Consider the following 19,947-nt stretch of genomic DNA (forward strand, 5'->3'; position numbering starts at 1 on the left):
GAGAAGTGTTTCTTCTTGGCCGGGTGTGGCACGCCACGAATCACGATACAACAGGAATAGCGAGCGCTCCTATCGCCATAGAGACTCTATTGGAAATAAATTTGGAAGTAGATATTCCCAATCTGAAAAGAAAATGAGTCGTGATGGCATTGATGACCGTAACTCAAGGAGACCTCGACGAAAAGCTTCGAGGCCAACGACCGCTCGCTTTGAAACATTCCCCGCTCGAATAAGCCCATTTGTTCCTGCCATTATGGAAGAAGTCTAACCCCTCGGATTTATGATCCCCCAATCTACCCCAATTTGACGGGACCGGAGATCCCCAAGAACATTTAAATAACTTTTACGCCAAGCTTGACCTCTACGGCCTCAGTAACGCAGCTTACTGCAAGATTTTTCAGACTACGCTGACTGATCACGCACAAGTTTGGTTCAACGGCTTGCCCGGAGGGTCCTTAGACAATCTGGACCAACTAGCGACACATTTCCTTAACCACGACTCAATGAATAAGAAATATGCCAAAACTGGATCGTATCTCTTCAAGGTCATACAACGAGACGGAGAGCCACTCAGAGATTACATACAACGATTTGTCAAAGCAGTACAAGAAGTGCGCCACGTTACTCACAAGATGTTAGCCGGCATACTACAACAAAATTTGAAGCATGTTCGTTTTCGAGAGTCCATCACGGGCCGACCCCTTAAGACCCTGGAGGAGCTCTTGAACCGCACTGGGAAGTACATACGGAGTGATGAGATCACGGAGATGAGAGTACCCCTTAAATGAAAGCGCGAGGTGGAAAGCCACAACTGTAATAGAGAAGAAGAGAGACATCCCATCGAAAATCGCACCTTCGGGAAGTTCTCACCTCAAGGATAAACTGCTTGACATTATGATCATCGCTGAGCAGAAGGATATTCTTCAACCACCGAAAAGGATGAATGAGAATCCAGAACGACAAAAGTCGGATAACTACTGTGAATACCACAGAGATCGGGGTCACACTACTGATGAGTGCTTTCAGCTTAAGCAATCACTTGAAAGACTTCTCCAAGATGGGCACTTGAGCGAATTCCTAGAACAATCGCAATCCTGAAGAAATACTTTACTTAATATTTATTATTGCCTCACGCGGGCTCCATGTAATTTCTTTTCAGCAATAAGTCGGGGGCATATCGTCCCGCGCAATATTTCCAATCAGGTAATAAGTTGCTAGCATACCGCACCGCTCAATATTTCCAATTATGTAATAAATCGGCGGCACACTACCAGCCGCAAGATTATTAATAAACTATTTTAGCCGGTGGGATACCGCCGCCGTAATTTCTACATCAACAAAAGTAGCTAAATGGGAAGATATCAAGGATCACAAAGGGTCTGGCCAACTCCAACCTTGGTTTCTCGCTCCCAGAGCTCCAAAAAATAGAGCAACTAAAGCTCAAGGAAGTCTGATCTGCCATAAAAGTTCGTATAAAACACTTAGGCAAACGGATTTCCCACATAAAAAACTTGAGGGTCTGATCAACCGCCAAGTACAGAAATACGGACTCCCCACTAGGCAATAAAGCCAAGGGATACCGTCTCACCGAAAAAGATGAAGCATAACTCATTCTTTTCAAAAATGGACTTCCCATTAGGCGTTAAAGCCAACGGATACCGTCCTACCAAAAAAGATAGAGTAAAAGCTTATTCTTTACGAGAGTCGAGCCTCCTACTAGGCGATATAGCCAAAGGGATACCGTCTCACCGAAAAAGATGAAGCATAACTCATTCTTTTCAAAAATGGACTTCCCATTAGGCGTTAAAGCCAACGGATATCGTCTTACCTAAAAAGATAAAGTAAAGCTCATTCTTTACGAGAGCCGAACCTCTCAATAGGCAATATAGCCAAGGGATACCGTCTCACCGGAAAAGATAAAGCAAAACTCATTCTTTAGGAAATGCGCGAGTCCGATTAAGCACTAAAGCCAAGGGATATCACCTATTAAGGAAGATAAATTAAGTTCTCGTTCTTGAAGAAAAACGGACTCCCAATTCACGAAGTCTCGAAGCATTTTCCAAAACAAATTAGCCATTGGCAATTTTTTCCGAAAAAGATAAAATGTAATTTCGGTATTTTCTCCTAACAGAAAAAAAAGGGGGAGATACGTATTCAAGCGACCATTTCTTATTTACTCCCAGGCAGGTCCACGAGGCCGTGGCCCAACCTGGGAGTGGGGGGCTTAATGATATGCCTAATTCTTAATTGGGTTTTTGGCCTAAAAGGCCAAATCAATCCAATTAATAATAAAAGCCCAATTATCATATCTACTAAAATTCAATAGGATTTTAGTTATAACATATTGTCCCACATCGGATTTCTACAAGAAGTCTCCATATTCCATCACCTATAAATATGTGATTTAACTCATATAATAAGGTAAGAACTATTTAGGCAATTAACTAATATTATTTGCTTACATTGTGATAGTTTTCTGACTTGAGCGTCGAAGGACAATCGCCGGGCCACCCCCGGCGTGTCACCTAGTGTTTTCAACTGTTTTGTAGGTTAACGAGTGGAGCGATCCCTTCGACTACCTCGGACGCGTGGCAAAGACTCTCGGCATTCCCGATATTGGGCTTGAAGATTCCCGGACTTAGAAAACCTGTGGGCTTCAAGACCATTGGGTTGACCCATCATTTTTGGAGCAGCATCAAGTTTGAATTATTCTTTTTGTATATTATGTTCTTTTAGTTTTGGTTTTATTTTCATATTTTAAATATCTCCCAATGTTAATGTTATTTATTTTTATATAATTTTATTTCAATAATTTTGTAGCATTTTATTATTGTTTCCCATCATTTTCAATATAAAATTCGATTCACTATTCATTTTTATTTCTATTTTTAAATAATTTCATTCAAAAGTTTGTTCAAATGTTTAGCGACTTTGAATCATATTTATATATTTATATAAAAGTGGAAATCCATTCTTTATTTTTTGTAATTTTTTTTTATTTTCTAAATATTTCACGATTTTATGGTATTCATGTATATATTAAATAGTAGCAATAACTAAACTAATATACCGTATTTTAAACCAGATTTATTTTCTTGGTGACTTCTTTCCTCGGTTACCATTTATATTAATGGATTTCACAATGATTTGTTTAAAAAAAGTATTTTACCTGTTTTTCAATATTTTCATAAAATTATACATTCAAATTCAAAAACAATTATATTAATAATTTATTTGATTAATTGTCTTATCTCTTTTGCCCACCCTGCACACATATAAAATCTCCTTTTATATATATGTATTTTACTAATTGATTTTCATCAATATTCGTTGAAACAAACTACATATTAAAAATTGAAATTGGAATTGCATTTGATTTTCATACATCCATAAATGAAAATTTCTCAAAAAGGATAATTCTAATTCATTTGATCCGACTTTCACCTCTCTGAATGTGACAATCAATTCCATATCTTACTATTTATAATTAACCATTTATTGATAACAAATAATAAATAAATTATTTATTTATTAATTATTTCCAATCGAAATATTCAAAATAGTTTAACTATTGCTTAATTTGGATACAACCACCATTCAGCTTAGGTTAATCTTTAATATTTTATTTTGAGTTTTCTAAATGGATAAATACATATAAAACAAATAGCTACATTGTTTATTTATTTATTTCAATTGAATCATTCAAATTTAAGTCTAAACTTTTTTTTTTGGAGTAAAATTTTAAGTCTAATTAAGACTTACTTTGGATTTACTTACTAGAAAACCACCAATCTATATAATATATAAAGGTTGAATACACAATTGAAGTTTTGATATCTTCAATTTTGATCCCAAATATTTTCATCTCTTTTATTTGTGGACTTATTTCCTTAATTAGTCTTTATTACATTTTGTCTTATTTATTATTTAACTTATTTCAAAAAAATGATTTCTTTGTTACATTTATGTTAATTATACAATAAATTTTATATTGATATTTAATAAGGAAATTTCGAATTTCCTTTGATTTGGCCAATCATATCTTTTATTTTTTCTTACAAATTTGAATATCAGCATTTATGTTAATTATATAATCAATGGTTATTTCCTTATTTATACATATCTAACTTAATTATTATACTCAATATAAGTATAAAACCACATTTCTCATCCAACACCAAAGAAAAATTATCCACCCTCATCTTCACCTTACTCCGACGCCAGAACCAAGAAATGAAAGAAGAAAAAAGTTGGCTGATGATATTTTGTTAGTGTTATTTTTTCCGTTTTTATTATTATAATTTTTATACAATTTTATTTCAATGATGTTTTATCATTTTCATTTATTTATTTATTTCTCTTGCTTTCAAAAGATATTTTAAATTACCATTCTATTTTATTTCATTCTTTTTAATATATCCCTTCAAATCTTTATACGTTTTTTTAATAAGTTTGAATTATTCTTTTTGTATATTATGTTCTTTTAGTTTTGGTTTTATTTTCATATTTTAAATATCTCCCAAGGTTAATGTTATTTATTTTTATATAATTTTATTTCAATAATTTTGTAGCATTTTATTATTGTTTCCCATCATTTTCAATATAAAATTCGATTCACTATTCATTTTTATTTCTATTTTTTAATAATTTCATTCAAAAGTTTGTTCAAATGTTTAGCGACTTTGAATCATATATATATATTTATATAAAAGTGGAAATCCATTCTTTATTTTTTGTAATTTTTTTTTATTTTCTAAATATTTCACGATTTTATGGTATTCATGTATATATTAAATATTAGCAATAACTAGACTAATATACCGTATTTTAAACCAGATATATTTTCTTGGTGACTTCTTTCCTCGGTTACCATTTATATTAATGGATTTCACAATGATTTGTTTAAAAAAAGTATTTTACCCGTTTTTCAATATTTTCGTAAAATTATATATTCAAATTCAAAAACAATTATATTAATAATTTATTTGATTAATTGTCTTATCTCTTTTGCCCACCCTGCACACATATAAAATCTCCTTTTATATATATGTATTTTACTAATTGATTTTCATCAATATTCGTTGAAACAAACTACATATTAAAAATTGAAATTGGAATTGCAATTGATTTTCATACATCCATAAATGAAAATTTCTCAAAAAGGATAATTCTAATTCATTTGATCCGACTTTCACCTCTGAATGTGACAATCTATTACATATCTACATATTTATAATTAACCATTTATTCATAACAAATAATAAATAAATTATTTATTTATTAATTATTTCCAATCGAAATATTCAAAATAGTTTAACTATTGCTTAATTTGGATACAACCACCATTCAATATACAAGTTGCGACATGTTTTTTTTTTAACTTTTTTCCGCTAAACCATAAACAATAATACAATATTTAAAAATTGGGTGAACAATATATATATATATATATATATATATATATATCTCAAAATAGACAAATAATTTTACTTTTTAATTGTGTTTAGTGAACTATGTATAGTACTATTTTAATTGTTTTGATAAAACTAATTTCACTTAAATTGGGATAAGTAGTTTTAGAACATTATTTTTCTTATTGCAACTAGATAAAAAAGTAAAAATTGGGTAACATTTTTAATTATTGTTTGGTGAATTATATATGTGTGTTGTAGTATTTTCATTGTCTTGACAAAATCTAAAACTTATTTAAATAGTTATAAATAATTTTTAAAATATTTTTACTGTTCGCATTACTAGAAACGACATTTAAGAAAAGGGTAAACGATATTTTATAATGGGAAAATAATATTTTTATTGTATGTTATAGTTCGATGAATTTTGTGTTTTTAACTATTTTAATTGCTTCAACTAAAATAAACACATTCAAATTTTGGTAAATAATTTTCGAAATACCTATGTTGTTACCACAACTAGATAAAATATTTTTAAAAATGATTAAATGACATTTCATACTGGAAAAGTAATAATTGTTTATTTATTTCATAGTGAAATAATTATTTTAAAATTTTAATTGTTTGGTGAATTATGTGCATTGAACGATATTAATTTTTCTGAATAGCATAAAACAACAAATATATAAAATTACATTTAAAACATCTATTTTGTTATTATCACTTGACAAATAATTTAAAAAATGGATAAACGAAAATTTACAATAAGTAATTGTTTAGTGAATTAGATGTGTTCAACGATTTTAGTTATTTTAACTAACCTAAACCCATTTAAATATTGATAAATTATTTATAAAATATATATTTTGTTAATATTACTAATTACTAGATTTAAAAAAAATGGATAAACGGCAATTTATAATTGAAATAAATTATAAAGTAAACATGTCATCAATTCATTTTCCATATATTACTTCATAGAGATATGTTTTAATTGGAGTAAACGGATTTTTTGTACTCCTAATTATTTTTTGTGCACTATTAAAAGGAAATATTAATTAATTGTGGAATAAATATGTCTGATTCTATTTAATGTTACGATTAATATTAATATTAGTATTAGCATTCACATGAGTATTAATCTTATCATTAGCATTACCATTAGTATTAACATTAGCATTAGCATTAGCATTAGCATCAACATCAATATTATCATCAACATTAGCATTACCATTAGTATTAGCATTACCATTTTAGAATTAGTATTAGGATTATGATTATGATAAGAATTAGAATTAGTATTAATATTAGGATTATGTTTAGTCTTAGGATTAAGATTAGTTTCGTATTAGCATTATCATTAAAATTGGTATTAATATTAGTATTATAATTAGAAGTAGCATTAATATTAACAATAACATTAGAATTCGCATTAATATATTAGGATCAATATTAATATATTAGGATTAGTATATTAGTATTAGTTTAGTATTAGTATTAGTATTAGCTTTAATATGACTATAGCATTAGTATTAGTATTAGTATTAGTATTAGTATTAGTATTAACATGGCCGGTTTTTTGGGGGAGGCGAAGTAGGCGGTCGCCTAGGACCTCCAGATTTTCAAGAAAATTTAGGGCCCCCAAATTATGTTACATACACTTTATATATGAATACTTATTTTTTAAAATTAATTATATATAATATTTTGGAACATCAACTCTAATATAAATTTAATATAAAGATCAATAGATATTTTTTCAATTTTCTTAACCTTGGGGGTCCTAAATATTAAATTTATAATGTCTTAATTATTTATTATTATACCTAAAGTAAGAATCATTATTCATTAGTCTATTTAAGTTTTATAAATATTTATGAAGTTTATTTGCTATAAAGATTATACGTCACGGGAGGAAGTGAACCAGCAAATCATCCTGTTAATTTTGAATTTTTTTCCACATTTTAAGTTATTTTATGTTCATACATTTCAAAAATGTTTCGGGGGCACTGCCGTCAAACCCCCGTAATCTTTATTTCATCATTTTTAGAAAATATTATTTATATGTTTTTAGTATATTTAATTTTAAACACCCTTTAATGAAATTGATTTGTCAAATAGGTGCCCCGGTTTTAAGTTGTTTTTTAAATCTCGCCTAGGGCCCCTGAATTCTCAGGAACGGCCATGAGTATTAACATTAGTATTAGTATTTGTATTAGTAAGTATTATGATTATTTCTACTAGGATTTGGATTGGATTACAATTATGATTATTATTATGATTATGATTAAGATTATGATTATTATTATTAGAATTAGCACTGACATTAGAATTATAATTAGAATTAACATTAGCATTAGCATTTGAATTAACATTATGATTATGCGTAAGATTAGGATTATGATTAATATTAGTACTAGCATTAGGACTAGGATTAGTAGCATTAGTTTAGGACTAACAATAGTACTAGCAATAGCAGTAGAATTAGAATTACGATTATCATTAGCATTGGTATATTATGATTAGCATTAGCATAATAGCATTAGCATATAGGTATTAGTTTAGTATTATGATGAGCATTAGCATTATTATTAGCATATTACTATGAATATTAGTATTGCCATATATTAACATTTTGATTATTAATATTACTAGCATTACAATTAGAATTATGATTAGAATTAGGATTAACATTACCATTAGCATTAGCATATTAAGAATATATAGTATTAAATTAGTGTTAGCAATAGCATATTTGCATTTCTATAAGGATTAGAATTATGATTCGTATTATTATTAGGATTAGGATTATAATTAGAATTATAATTAGTATTAGAATTAAGATTAACATTAATATTAGTATTAGGATTATGATTATAATTTTGATTAGAATAATGATTGGGTGTAGTACTAGGATTATGATTATGGTTAGGATTAGCGTTAACGTTATGATTAAGATTAACATTAGGATTACTAATAGTAATAGTATTATTATCAGATTAGTATTATATTACTATATTAGTATTAGTATTAGCAATGGTAGGTAATGATAATAATAATGGTGACGGTAGTTGTAATGGTAATGATTGGTATTGGTATGAGTATCGGTATTTGTATCGGTATCTATATCAGTATTGGTATCGTAATGATAATAGCAATAATAATGGTAATGGTAATGGTAACGGTAACGGTAACGGTAACGGTATTGGTATTGATATTGGTGTTGGTATTGGTAATGGTGATCGTAATGGTAATTGTGATGGTAACGGTAATAGTAACGATGCACTCGCCTTTTATATACGGAAATTAAACCTTCGATATTTACCTTTTTCACTTATTTTGGCTGAATTTGTTATCTACATAAAATAAATTTTTTTTTTAACTTTGTATTGCACATTGATCTTATTATTCCGAGAACTTTTTAAAATTAAATATTTATTTTTATGATGAATTTCTCGTGCAACGCACGGGTGAAGTACTAGTTAGTGTTAAAAAGAAAATAAAAAACAAGAAAAATCTTTCTTAGGTTTAGTATTTCAAATTTTCAATTATATAATGATGGAAAATAAATCAATAATATCCTATCCGAGAAACGAAATGCCTAATAGCCAGCAATATGTTACAAATGTTTTAAAAATCGGACCGACCATTGATCGGATAAGCTACTGGGTCACAGTTGGACCGGTTCAACCGGGGTACAAGTTTTTTATTTTTATTTTTTTCTTTCATTTTTCTATTTTATAATTATTTATTGTTCAATAGATTGGATAAACGATTCGAATATCCATTTTGAATTTGGATTATTTATTTGGAATTTATAAGTGGGACAATACTTTTGCGGATTGAATTATCTAATGGGACGAACATATTTTTGGTATTTAATATGTGAGAGTGTATTTTTCTAACTTATAGTAAATGATTTAAAATAATCATAAAATACATATGCAAACGTAGAATATAAATATATAATGTAAGAATTTTGGTAGATGTATTATGTAAAATTATATTTCATGCAACTCAAAAGATAATTAGTACATATGAATATTTCCAAGTTTTTAATTTTTCATTTATTCGATTTCCAATTTACTACTTGTTAACAACAAACGACAAGGTATTATTCGACTATTTACCACAATGGAAAAATTAGCCGCAAATACTGATCAGTCATTCCCATCTTATTCATTGATTCGAGCTTACAAAACGCATATTAAGAAAACTAATAAATGTGCATGAACTCTAGAATAATCGTAATAAAATTACCAAAAAAAACCCTCATTAATTATTTCACAATTAAGTTAGTTAGATAGTATCCGAATAGAGCTTGAACCACCTTTAATCGAGCCAAATACGAATAGTGTTCGAATATCTTCATTTTTTTAACTTCTTTTAATATTTTTTTTATAATCGAGATTTATAATTTATCAAAAGTAGATTTGTTTGATTTACAACCTTGATGATGCTAATTACTTAGATCACCTGGGGTAGTGTAGAAAACGAGCTGGGAGAGTAAAGCTGATCAGTAGCTTGACAACTTGATGATCCTGAGGTCCCTGCGAAATGAGCACACGTGAACTAAGCCGGGGGTTGATCCGGCGGAAACCCCTCCGACGCTCATGTCAGATGTACGGATCGTGGAAAATAGTAAAGAGAATCAAACTCTAGACTACTTGTGAATAATAGAACGTACCTTAATAAATGAGTAAAAACCTCTATTTATATGTCGTTGAGTGGGTTGGGCTTACTTTGTTGGGCCCAAACCTTATTTTGAAGGTGTTTGGGCTTTCGTGTAGTGGGCATAATTATTAGGCGAATTAGGGGGTCCATTGGGTCGGCCCAATTAGGTATATCAAACCTTAGTATAAAGGATATATGCTAGGAATAAACCGTGTCATTAGCATAAAAATTAACTAACAAACATACACTAAACATCATTAAGCAAAACCAATATAGAGGGATATTCATGGAATATTTGCTAATGCCCTAATAAACATTTTTTGTAACCTATGCAAAAGACAAATTTAAAACCCTATTCTTTATATCCAATTTTCTCCAATCTTCCTAGTATATATATATACACATAATAATCTAATTAGCACAAACAAGGTTGTCACACTAACACTAGCAAATAATAGAATTAAAGAATATATAATATAATGAAACATGAAAACTATGATCTTTATTTCCCAGACCAGCCAGTGGTGGATCTCTACCTCCCAATATGGGCCAATCTCCCCGCATTTCGGGCCAAGCCCGCTTTCGTATGGGCCGAAGACGACCCGGCCCGTACACCTGTTTCCTCAACCTTGACCTACGAGCAACTCAACACCTCCGTTCAAAACATCTCCACACAACTATTGCAACTTCAACTCCAAAAAGGTGACACTGTTGTCATATTATGTCCGCCGGGCCTTGAGCTTGTTGAGATCATATTCGCTTGTCAACGGGCCGGGCTTATAGCGGTCCCGGTGGTCCCACCTCACCCTTCTTTTGCCACTCACAACAATCACCACCACCACCTTGTGAGGGTTCTATCCCAAACAAAACCTAAGGCCGCCATAGCGAACCGCAATTACGTAAACGCCCTTCGGGCACACACATCGTCCACCAATAATAGTCACGGGCTCCCCGGGCTTCTCCGGAAGATTAAATGGATATCCACAGATGAACTGAAGGGCGTAACTGTCAAATCGAACGATATCTCGAGGTACAACGGATGCAATGCACACGATGTGTACCTGATTCAGTACACATCGGGCGCAACCAGTGTACCTAAGCCAGTTCTCGTGACCGCAGGTGCAGCCGCCCACAACGTGAGGGTGGCTAGAAAAGCCTATGATCTTCACCCGAATAGCGTGATCGTTTCTTGGCTCCCCATGTACCATGATTGCGGGCTAATGTTTCTCCTACTAACTATAGTATCGGGCGCGACGTGCGTCCTGACGTCACCCGCTGGGTTTCTAAACCGGCCTAGGCTGTGGCTCGAGCTGATCAGCGATCACCGAGCCACATGCACGCCGGTCCCTTCCTTCACGCTGCCCCTCGTCGTCAGACGAGGGGGAGTCAGTGAAGGGACCTCTTCTATAACCCTAGGTACTCTGAAGAATCTTATAATTATCAACGAGCCGATATATAAGGACTCGATAGAGGGGTTCGTTAAAGTTTTCGGGCCTTTCGGGCTTAATCCGACGTGCGTATCTCCATCCTACGGCTTGGCCGAAAACTGCACGTTCGTGTCGACTTCTTGGAGATTGTTATGTTCTTCGAGTGGTGAAAATGATATAATTAATTTCCCGATTTTCAAGAATCTTTTGCCGAGTGCGAAGCTAGATTCTTCTTCTTCTTCTTCTTCATCCATGGAGGAAGAGGAGATTGAAATCTTGATTGTGGATGAAGAGACTCACGAGCCTGTTAGCGACGGAGTTGAGGGGGAGATATGGGTTTCGTCGCCGAGCAACGCCGCCGGATACCTGGACCACCCGTCGCTGACTCGGGAAATTTTCAACGCCCGGCTGAGGAACAAGGCGGCGGCGCCGTGCTTCGTCCGGACCGGAGACACGGGGGTGGTCGTCGGAGAAGAGAGGTATCTCTACGTTACCGGCAGGATTTCCGACATCATCAAACTCTCCGGCGGCCGCGAAGTGCACCCCCACTTCATAGAGACGGCGGCGTACAGCACCACCTGCGGCCGGAACACGCTGAGGCCGGGATGCATTGCGGCGTTCGGGATCTCCGGCGACGGAGGTTCCGTGGCTGTCGTGGCGGAGCTGCAGGGACGCCGCGGCGGCGGCGGCGGCGCCGCCGCAGTGGAGGTGAAGGTATTGAGGGAGGTGTGCGAGGGGATTAAGGTTGCTGTAATGGATGCGGAGAGGGTTAGTGTGGGGTTAGTGATTCTTGTGGAGAGCGGAAGTTTGCCGAAGACTAGTTCCGGGAAGATACAGAGATGGGCGGCGAAGTACAGATTTGAGAGAGGCGGTGGCGGCGATTTGAATGTTGTAATGAAAATGGCGTTTGAATCTAAACACAGTACGAGGAACTATCTTCCATTGATATCATCATCTCTGTAACTTGTTTTCAAGAACAAGCATAAAGTATGTATAATTGCAGTTTTGGTCCCTGTATTATATACATTTTCCGATTTTGGTCCTTAATGTTTTTATGGTACGAAATTGGTCCTCAAATAAGAAGTGTGTGTGTGTGTGTGATATTGAGTATTGAATAAGATTGTGGGTGTGGCTTTGTTTTACTACTTATACATTATTGATTATACATAAATTCCATTTTTTTTATTGAAAATTAATTTATTTCGATTATATTCTCAAAAGAACTAGTAACTCACACGTGCGATGCACGGAGATTAATTAAAAACATTAAAAAGAGTTAATGTATAAAATCAACGAAGAAAAAATATGTCGAGAATGCTAAGAATACAACCGAACAAAAAAATAAAAATTCGTATCTTAATCAATCAATAAAAAATCTGCATATATAATAAACTGACAACGTTCTAAAAACCATCAACGATGAAATGTAGCCTAATACCTAGTAATGAAATGTAGCCCAATACAACAATCACAATCCCTATTAAAAAACCCGTGCGATGCACGGGATCAATTTTTTTTGGATAAAATAAAACGAACGAAAAATTTGAACAGTTGATATACAAGTAAATAATACCAAAAAAAAGTTATCAAAATATACATTTGTTTGTGATTTATCTTCATATTCGCTGAAAATCTTTTGTGCACACAACATTGTTCGTAATTTTAGTTATATCGCGCGATTCTGAATTGATAAATATCTTTTTCTCAAATCTACTTTTAACTCTGGACATTGCGGCGTACAATTGCCTATGCCACCCTAATATTAACACTAATATTACACTAACAACAACTACTACTGCTACTAATACTAAAACCAACATTGATAATACTAATACCAATACTAATATTAATACTAAAACCAACACTAATAATACTAATATTAATATTAATCCTAATATTAATACGATGATTAATACTAATAGTCTAATACTAATATTGATTATACATAAATTCCATTTTTTTATTGAAAATTAATTTATTTCGATTATATTCTCAAAAGAATTAGAAATATTTGACATTGATGAACAGTTCAACCATTGGGCTTTTTGTTTGTCCTTGTATTATTTAAATTCGTAGTTAAATTGATCCGGCAAGCTAGAATTAAAATTGTGTTTGTTGCCTAGTATTGAATATTATTTTATATTTATTATTTCCAGCTCAAGTTGTTTATTGTTAAAGTTGCTATTTAGTAAAAAGCAACTTTTATTCTTGTAAATAAGTGAGTAGCACTTTTTCCTTATATTACTTTGTATATATAGTTGTACTCTTAGTTTTAGTAGATTAACAAAATAATAACAGTGAATATTAAAATACGAATAAAGTTGTATCTTCTTTCTCTCTTCTCAAGTCTTCAATGGAAAACCCTAATTGTTGGTTTCAACATGGTATCAGTTAGATATTTTCGATTTTAGCTTCCACATACAATTCTCTGTTTTTCAATTACATTTCGACTCTTCGTTCCTCGATTTCTGATCTGAGAATCCATGGCACCGACAACTCGAACTCCGTCGCCCGTTGATGATGTTTCGAGTTCATTTTTCCTTCACCCTTCCGACAGACCGAATTTGATTTTGGTATCGCAAGCTCTCACCGAAGATAACTACGCCTCCTAGTCAAGAGCTATGACGATTTCATTGACGGTCAAGAACAAAGTCGGATTTGTTGATGGTACGTTTTCAGATCCTGGCGATGCCGATTCAGTTCTTCGTAATGCTTGGATTCGGAATAACAGCATTGTTATGTCGTGGATCATTAATGTTGTTTCTAAAGATATACAGGCAGCATCATGTATTCGATTTTTGCAAAAGATACTTGGGATGATCTTAAAACCAGATTTTCACAGACTAACGGTCTTAGGATTTTTCAATTAAGGCGGGATCTCGCAAATCTAACTCAGGCCAGCAGTCTGTGAATGTTTACTTCACCAAGATCAAAGCCATTTGGGATGAATTGGCTAATTATCGCCCATCTTGTCTCTGTGGTAAATGTGAGTGTGGTGGTGTTGATAATGTTTTAGCTCATTATAATCAAGAGTATGTAATGAGTTTTTTGATGGGCTTAAATGATACTTTGGGGTCAATTCGTGGTCAGATTCTTCTCATGGATCCCCTTCTCCTTATTAATAAAGTGTTTGCATTCGTTTCTCAAGAAGAGCGTCAAAGATCCGTTGCTTCCATGAATTCTGAGTCTATTAGTTCTGTGTTCGCTCTCAAGAATGATTCTACGAACATGCCTGATGGAAACCAGGTTCAATCCCATAATCAGTTCTATAATGGTCCTCAGAAGAAAAGAGAGCGAGGTTTTCTCAAGTCTTCAATGGAAAACCCTAATTGTTGGTTTCAACACCTAGGGTGCAAATAGAACATTATCGAAGTGGAATTAGCACTTTAGTATATTTTTAAATAAAATGAAAAAACTTATTTGGAGTCCAATTTTTTTTTAAAAAATACAGAAAAGATTGAAAATCTGAATGAAGAAACATGTTCGAAAAATCAGAAAATTTTAGATCGGATTCGTCGAGATTTTCAAATGCCATTTATTTGGGTAAATTACACCTACACCCCTGAGGTATTCAAAATAACTTTAAGGTCCATGTAGTTTTGGTAATTACAATCAACCCTGAAACGTTTTTAGAAACCCTAACGGAATAATGCATTCGATAAGTTATTCCGTTAGGGTTCTAACGGATATTAGTTTCAGGCAGTAGTGGAGACGACATATATAGAAATAGGGGGATGACGAACCTCTCCTAACATTTCTTAAATCCTTATTTTTTTATATATAATTTATAATTTTTTGGTCTATCATTAACGATCCCGTGAGAAACAAATATAGTGCATATCGGTTCTCGAAAACATGAAATCTTGACTTCGGTAATTGTTTCAGGGTGTGGCTGTAATTACCAACACCATAGAGTGACAACCTAGGGGTGTAGCACATATTGATGTTGATATTATTATAGATGCAAATTTTAACAAAGAGAAATTAGTACAATGAAGTTGAAATAAAAATTAATTAATTAATTAAAGAAAATTGGAGTGAAATATGATGAATTGGCCTAGCTAGTGACTAAAAGGCTGAAACTTGAGTAGGTAATTGCAAAATGACCCGTGAACAAATAAGAAAGGATATAGAAAGAATTGGATTCCACATTGCAGGCTTGTGTTGATTCTCAATTGGGTACACAATGTATTGGACTCTTTCCATTACCAATAATTACTCCCCAAATATATATATATATATATATTTATATATATATATATATATATATATATATATATATATATATATATATATTCTTACCGATGTTTTGAAAACTGGATTGAACATTGACTCGAATAAACTACTGGATCACGGTTGGACCGGTTCAATCGGCGTCTAACCGGTCTTTTCATTGTTTACTTTACAATTATTTAACTAATTTACTCATTTACACATAACCAATTTTTCACTCGATTTCCTATATTACGGTTCAACCGGACCGAACAAGTCAATGGTTCACTGTTTAAAAGGTTCAACCGGTCGGTCCGGGTTTCACACTGATTCTTACTTATATCATTAAGTATTTACAATGTATAATTATAAGAAGAAAAAAAACATATATATATATATATATATATATATATATATATATATATATATATATATATAGAGAGAGAGAGAGAGAGAGAGAGAGAGATGAGATGAGATGAGAGAGAGAGGAAATACAGAAGTAGCATAGTGTAAATGACAGAAAGGTAAAGACATTGCTTGGGAAAAATAAAGCATGGGGAGGGCCTGCCACAGTTTGAGTTTTTGCAGACAGACCCCTCACACACTACTATTTTTTCAGACAACTCCCCCACACACTATTGGCCCATCTCTTTCCTCACACACCACCCCCCACATATACGTACAAAACATATACATGCATATATACACATAGTCCATTTCTTTTTTTTTTTTTGTCAAGAAAATCCAGTAGTTTGTATACATGCAATTAATGACTAACATATCCCCCCATATTATTATCCCAACTAATCCCAACAAAAAAAAAAAGGTTAAATCTTAAAATAAAAAGTAAGTGTAAATATAAAAATTTCAGGGTGGATATATAATTAATGCGTGTGTTGAAAAACAAAAAGCCTGAGCAGGGGGGGTCAAATCCAGGCGCAGAATCACAATCCCACACCCATTATTCGCGTCATCTTTTTTTTCTTTTTAATTAATTTTTAATTTTTTTGGGTAAATGGAAAGTGAAAAGGAAATAGGGTACGTGTGAACTGTGGCAAAAGAAAAAAAAAAAAAAAAATTGGGGGGGGGGGAGGGGGGTGGTGTGCAATAATGGAAGGGGTGAGATGGGACCGAGTGGCAGGGCGTGGGAGAGGACGAACATGACTTTGTCGGTTGTTTTTAGTGTTCAGATCGATTGTTAATCCTCATCATCTGTTGTTTCCCACTCATCCCTTTAGTTTCTCTCTCTTCTTTCTCTCTCTTCTTTTACTTCTCTCTCTCTCTCTCTCTATCTTAGCTTCATCACAAGCAACCAAGCTGTCTCTTGTTGGATACTTAGTTGGCTGTTGGAACCACTGCAACACACTCTCTCCCATAAACACACACTCACACACACACACAGTTCCCCACTAATTTTTTTTCAAGATTTCGTGAAATTTAGCAACCCTTTTTCTCTGTGTGTTCATTAATTAATTAAATTTTGTGTTTTTTTTAAGGTTTTATTATTTAAGGGTGGTGGGTGATTTCATTGGTTAGTTAGTTAGTTAGTTATGGTTGTCTTGATGGGGTTGTATTGTTCTTTCTCTTTCTTTCTGCCGTTTTGATGACTACTATTAGTTTTTTTTTAATGGAAATTTTAGGGTTTGTTTGTTTAGTTATGGAGATCATTAATCAAGATCTTTAATTAATTAAGTGATAGTTAATTATATTAGAACAAGTGCATTTGCTTGATAAAGATCGAGTTTTTTTTTTTTTTTTCCTTTTTTTTTCGTGTGGCTGAGGTATTTTTTTAGGGTTTATCAACAAGAAGTGACGGAAGATGACGTCATTACCCGGCGAAGAGAAGGATGCGATGAGAATGTCTTCTTCATTGGGCGGCTACAACATCAACTCCGTCGAGAACAACACCGTAACCCCGGTGGAGAAACCCAGAATCTCCGACCCGTTTTCCGGCGGATCCAAGCCCAAGCCCATCGGCGGCGGCGGCGGCGCGAACCACCCGAGGATCAGCTACCGTGAATGCCTGAAGAACCACGCCGCCAACATCGGCGGCAACGTCACCGACGGCTGCGGCGAGTTCATGCCCAGCGGCGACGACGGAACCCTCGAGGCACTAAAATGCGCCGCCTGCGGCTGCCACCGCAACTTCCACCGCAAGGAACACCACCACCCCCACGGCGGCGAGTCCGCCACCGCCGGTGCCATGGTCCACCCACTACAGCTCCCGCCTCCGCTCCCGTCCCCTTCCATGAGCCAGCACCGCGCCGGCGGCGGCGCCCACCACTGGAGCGCGATGGTCCAGCCGGTGAAGATGGCCTACGGCAGCGGCGGCGGCGGCGCCGGAAGCGCCGGCACCGACTCCTCCAGCGAGGAGCTGAACTTCAACGCCTACCACTCCAGCGGAGGGGTGGCTCCTCCGCCGCCGCAGTTCGTCACCAAGAAGCGGCACCGCACGAAGTTCACGACGGAGCAAAAGGGCAAGATGCTGGAGCTGGCGGAGAAGCTCGGGTGGCGGATCCCCAGAGAAGACGACGCAGAGGTGCAGAGATTCTGCGCAGAGTTTGGGGTTAAAAGACAAGTTTTCAAAGTTTGGATGCACAATAACAAGAGTTCTTCTTCCTCCAAGAAAAATCCTCAAGAATTAATTTGACCTTATTTGGAGGACTAAATCATAAATTTAAATAATCTATAGTTTAGCAATGGCATTTTAGTGTAGTAAGATTTGGGCATTATGCATGCTTTTCTATAAATAATTAATATTAATTAGTAAGAACTTTCCTTATTCAAATTTCTTTAATTAGAATTTATGGATGTAATTTCCTAGTATTTTTTTTTTGTCTTTATTATTATTTATTTATTTTTCTTTAATTTCTTAGTGTCTTAATTATAACTTCATGTTCTTAAATGTTTGGGATTCATGAGTTCTGGACAAAATTCAAGAGGAATGTTTCATATTCGATGTGTTAATTGAAGTACTAGGCATTGTTCATATATTTTTTCATTTATTATGAATGCTGTTTTAGACATTGATGACGTGTCATTTATTTCTTTTGGTTAATTAAAATTAATATTTTAGTGGTAAGAAATATTGGTTCGTGTCTTCATCTTTCCCCCACCTCTTTCGTAGTTGCAGAAGTTGTGGGCTGTTTTTCATCTTTGATTTACAAATAATATTATATGTTTTTTCATCTTTGATTTGCATACTAATACATACAATGTGTGTAAAATAATATATCTTTACTATGATGGAAAACATTATACCTTCTCATCATAAACAGCAGTCGCCGAGGCACCACCGTCTGGACATCAAACACATTTACTGCCGCCGATGCACCACCATCTGATATCAAATACCTCCACCGCCGTCGAGGAGTCTGGACATCAAAACACCTCCACCGCCGCCGATGCACCATCGTCTGGACATCGAACACCTCTACCGTCGGAGTTGAAACCACCCTTCTCTCATAAACCGGCAACTTCCTCCTCTGCGGGCGCGACCAATGCATTGCGTGATAGAACTTCTCCCGTCTGTCCGATTTTTCTTCCATCGATTTTAGTATTGTTACATGACAGTTTATGTAATCGACTATTAGTCGATTAATAAATCAACTATGTTCTTTTATAGTTGATTTATTGTATTTACATCTAATACACATTTTAACATTTTAATCAACTATAGTCGACTAATAAATTAGCTACATACACAAACCCGAAAACATAGTTCTAATACACATTTTTACCCGAAAATTCGAAACCCGAAAACCCGAAGCATAATCAACTTAGATCCAACTTAATTAATTTCGTGAAAAAAACATTAGGAGCCGGAGTTATCACTAATTATTTCGAAAGGATGAACATATCTCAATACAATTTCATAAAGGGGGTTTCACTATTTTCCCAAATAAATAATATAATTCAAGTGAAATACAAGATAAAAAGGAGAAAAACAAAATAGCAAATGAAAAAGGGAAAAAGAATATCAAATGTGAATCTTTAGGGAAGTCATGAATTTGGCGGCTAAACTATACTTAAACATGAGGTAATAATTAAGACAAATGCTATTTTAGTACATAAACATTAAATGGGACCATTTCTTTTTTTAGTTGAACTTAAGAATAATTAAATTTCGTTTTCATCAATGGCTCAAGCTGAACACTCATGCCCAGCTGCTGGGCCATGGCTAGCTACATATTGGCAACAAAATTGTAGTTAAGCTCATCATT

The 19,947-nt window shown here is 33.9% G+C and overlaps 3 protein-coding genes across 3 annotated transcripts; all 3 read left to right on the forward strand.

Annotated features, from left to right (window-relative positions):
* Nucleotides 1-8,447: 8,447 nt before the first annotated feature.
* On the forward strand, nucleotides 8,448-12,475 carry LOC105966640 (uncharacterized). Its single transcript, XM_088815282.1, has 2 exons — nucleotides 8,448-8,679; nucleotides 10,599-12,475. Exons 1-2 carry the CDS (start codon nucleotides 8,448-8,450, stop codon nucleotides 12,473-12,475), a joined length of 2,109 nt encoding a protein of 702 aa, XP_088671408.1.
* Nucleotides 12,476-14,133: 1,658 nt separating this feature from the next.
* On the forward strand, nucleotides 14,134-14,872 carry LOC148771914 (uncharacterized). The gene is made up of 2 exons (XM_088815283.1): nucleotides 14,134-14,299; nucleotides 14,409-14,872. Exons 1-2 carry the CDS (start codon nucleotides 14,134-14,136, stop codon nucleotides 14,870-14,872), a joined length of 630 nt encoding a protein of 209 aa, XP_088671409.1.
* Nucleotides 14,873-16,831: 1,959 nt separating this feature from the next.
* On the forward strand, nucleotides 16,832-18,592 carry HB33 (homeobox protein 33). The gene has a single exon (XM_012990632.2). It carries the CDS (start codon nucleotides 17,544-17,546, stop codon nucleotides 18,372-18,374), a length of 831 nt encoding a protein of 276 aa, XP_012846086.2. The 5' UTR covers nucleotides 16,832-17,543; the 3' UTR covers nucleotides 18,375-18,592.
* Nucleotides 18,593-19,947: the final 1,355 nt, after the last annotated feature.

The sequence above is a fragment of the Erythranthe guttata genome, chromosome 3 (assembly GCF_056151865.1).
Source record: "Erythranthe guttata isolate IM_541 chromosome 3, IM_541, whole genome shotgun sequence".
NCBI lineage: Eukaryota > Viridiplantae > Streptophyta > Magnoliopsida > Lamiales > Phrymaceae > Erythranthe > Erythranthe guttata.

What these genes read in the sequence shown, in the direction of transcription:
- LOC105966640 (XM_088815282.1), top strand. Translation starts at nt 8,448, where the DNA reads ATGGTAGGTAATGATAATAATAATGGTGACGGTAGTTGTAATGGTAAT. An exon ending in TGGTAATTGTGATGGTAACG is followed by an intron (nt 8,680 to 10,598) that starts GTAATAGTAACG and finishes TTTATTTCCCAG; the next exon opens with ACCAGCCAGTGGTGGATCTC.
- HB33 (XM_012990632.2), top strand. Translation starts at nt 17,544, where the DNA reads ATGACGTCATTACCCGGCGAAGAGAAGGATGCGATGAGAATGTCTTCT.
- LOC148771914 (XM_088815283.1), top strand. Translation starts at nt 14,134, where the DNA reads ATGACGATTTCATTGACGGTCAAGAACAAAGTCGGATTTGTTGATGGT. An exon ending in AGATATACAGGCAGCATCAT is followed by an intron (nt 14,300 to 14,408) that starts GTATTCGATTTT and finishes AATCTAACTCAG; the next exon opens with GCCAGCAGTCTGTGAATGTT.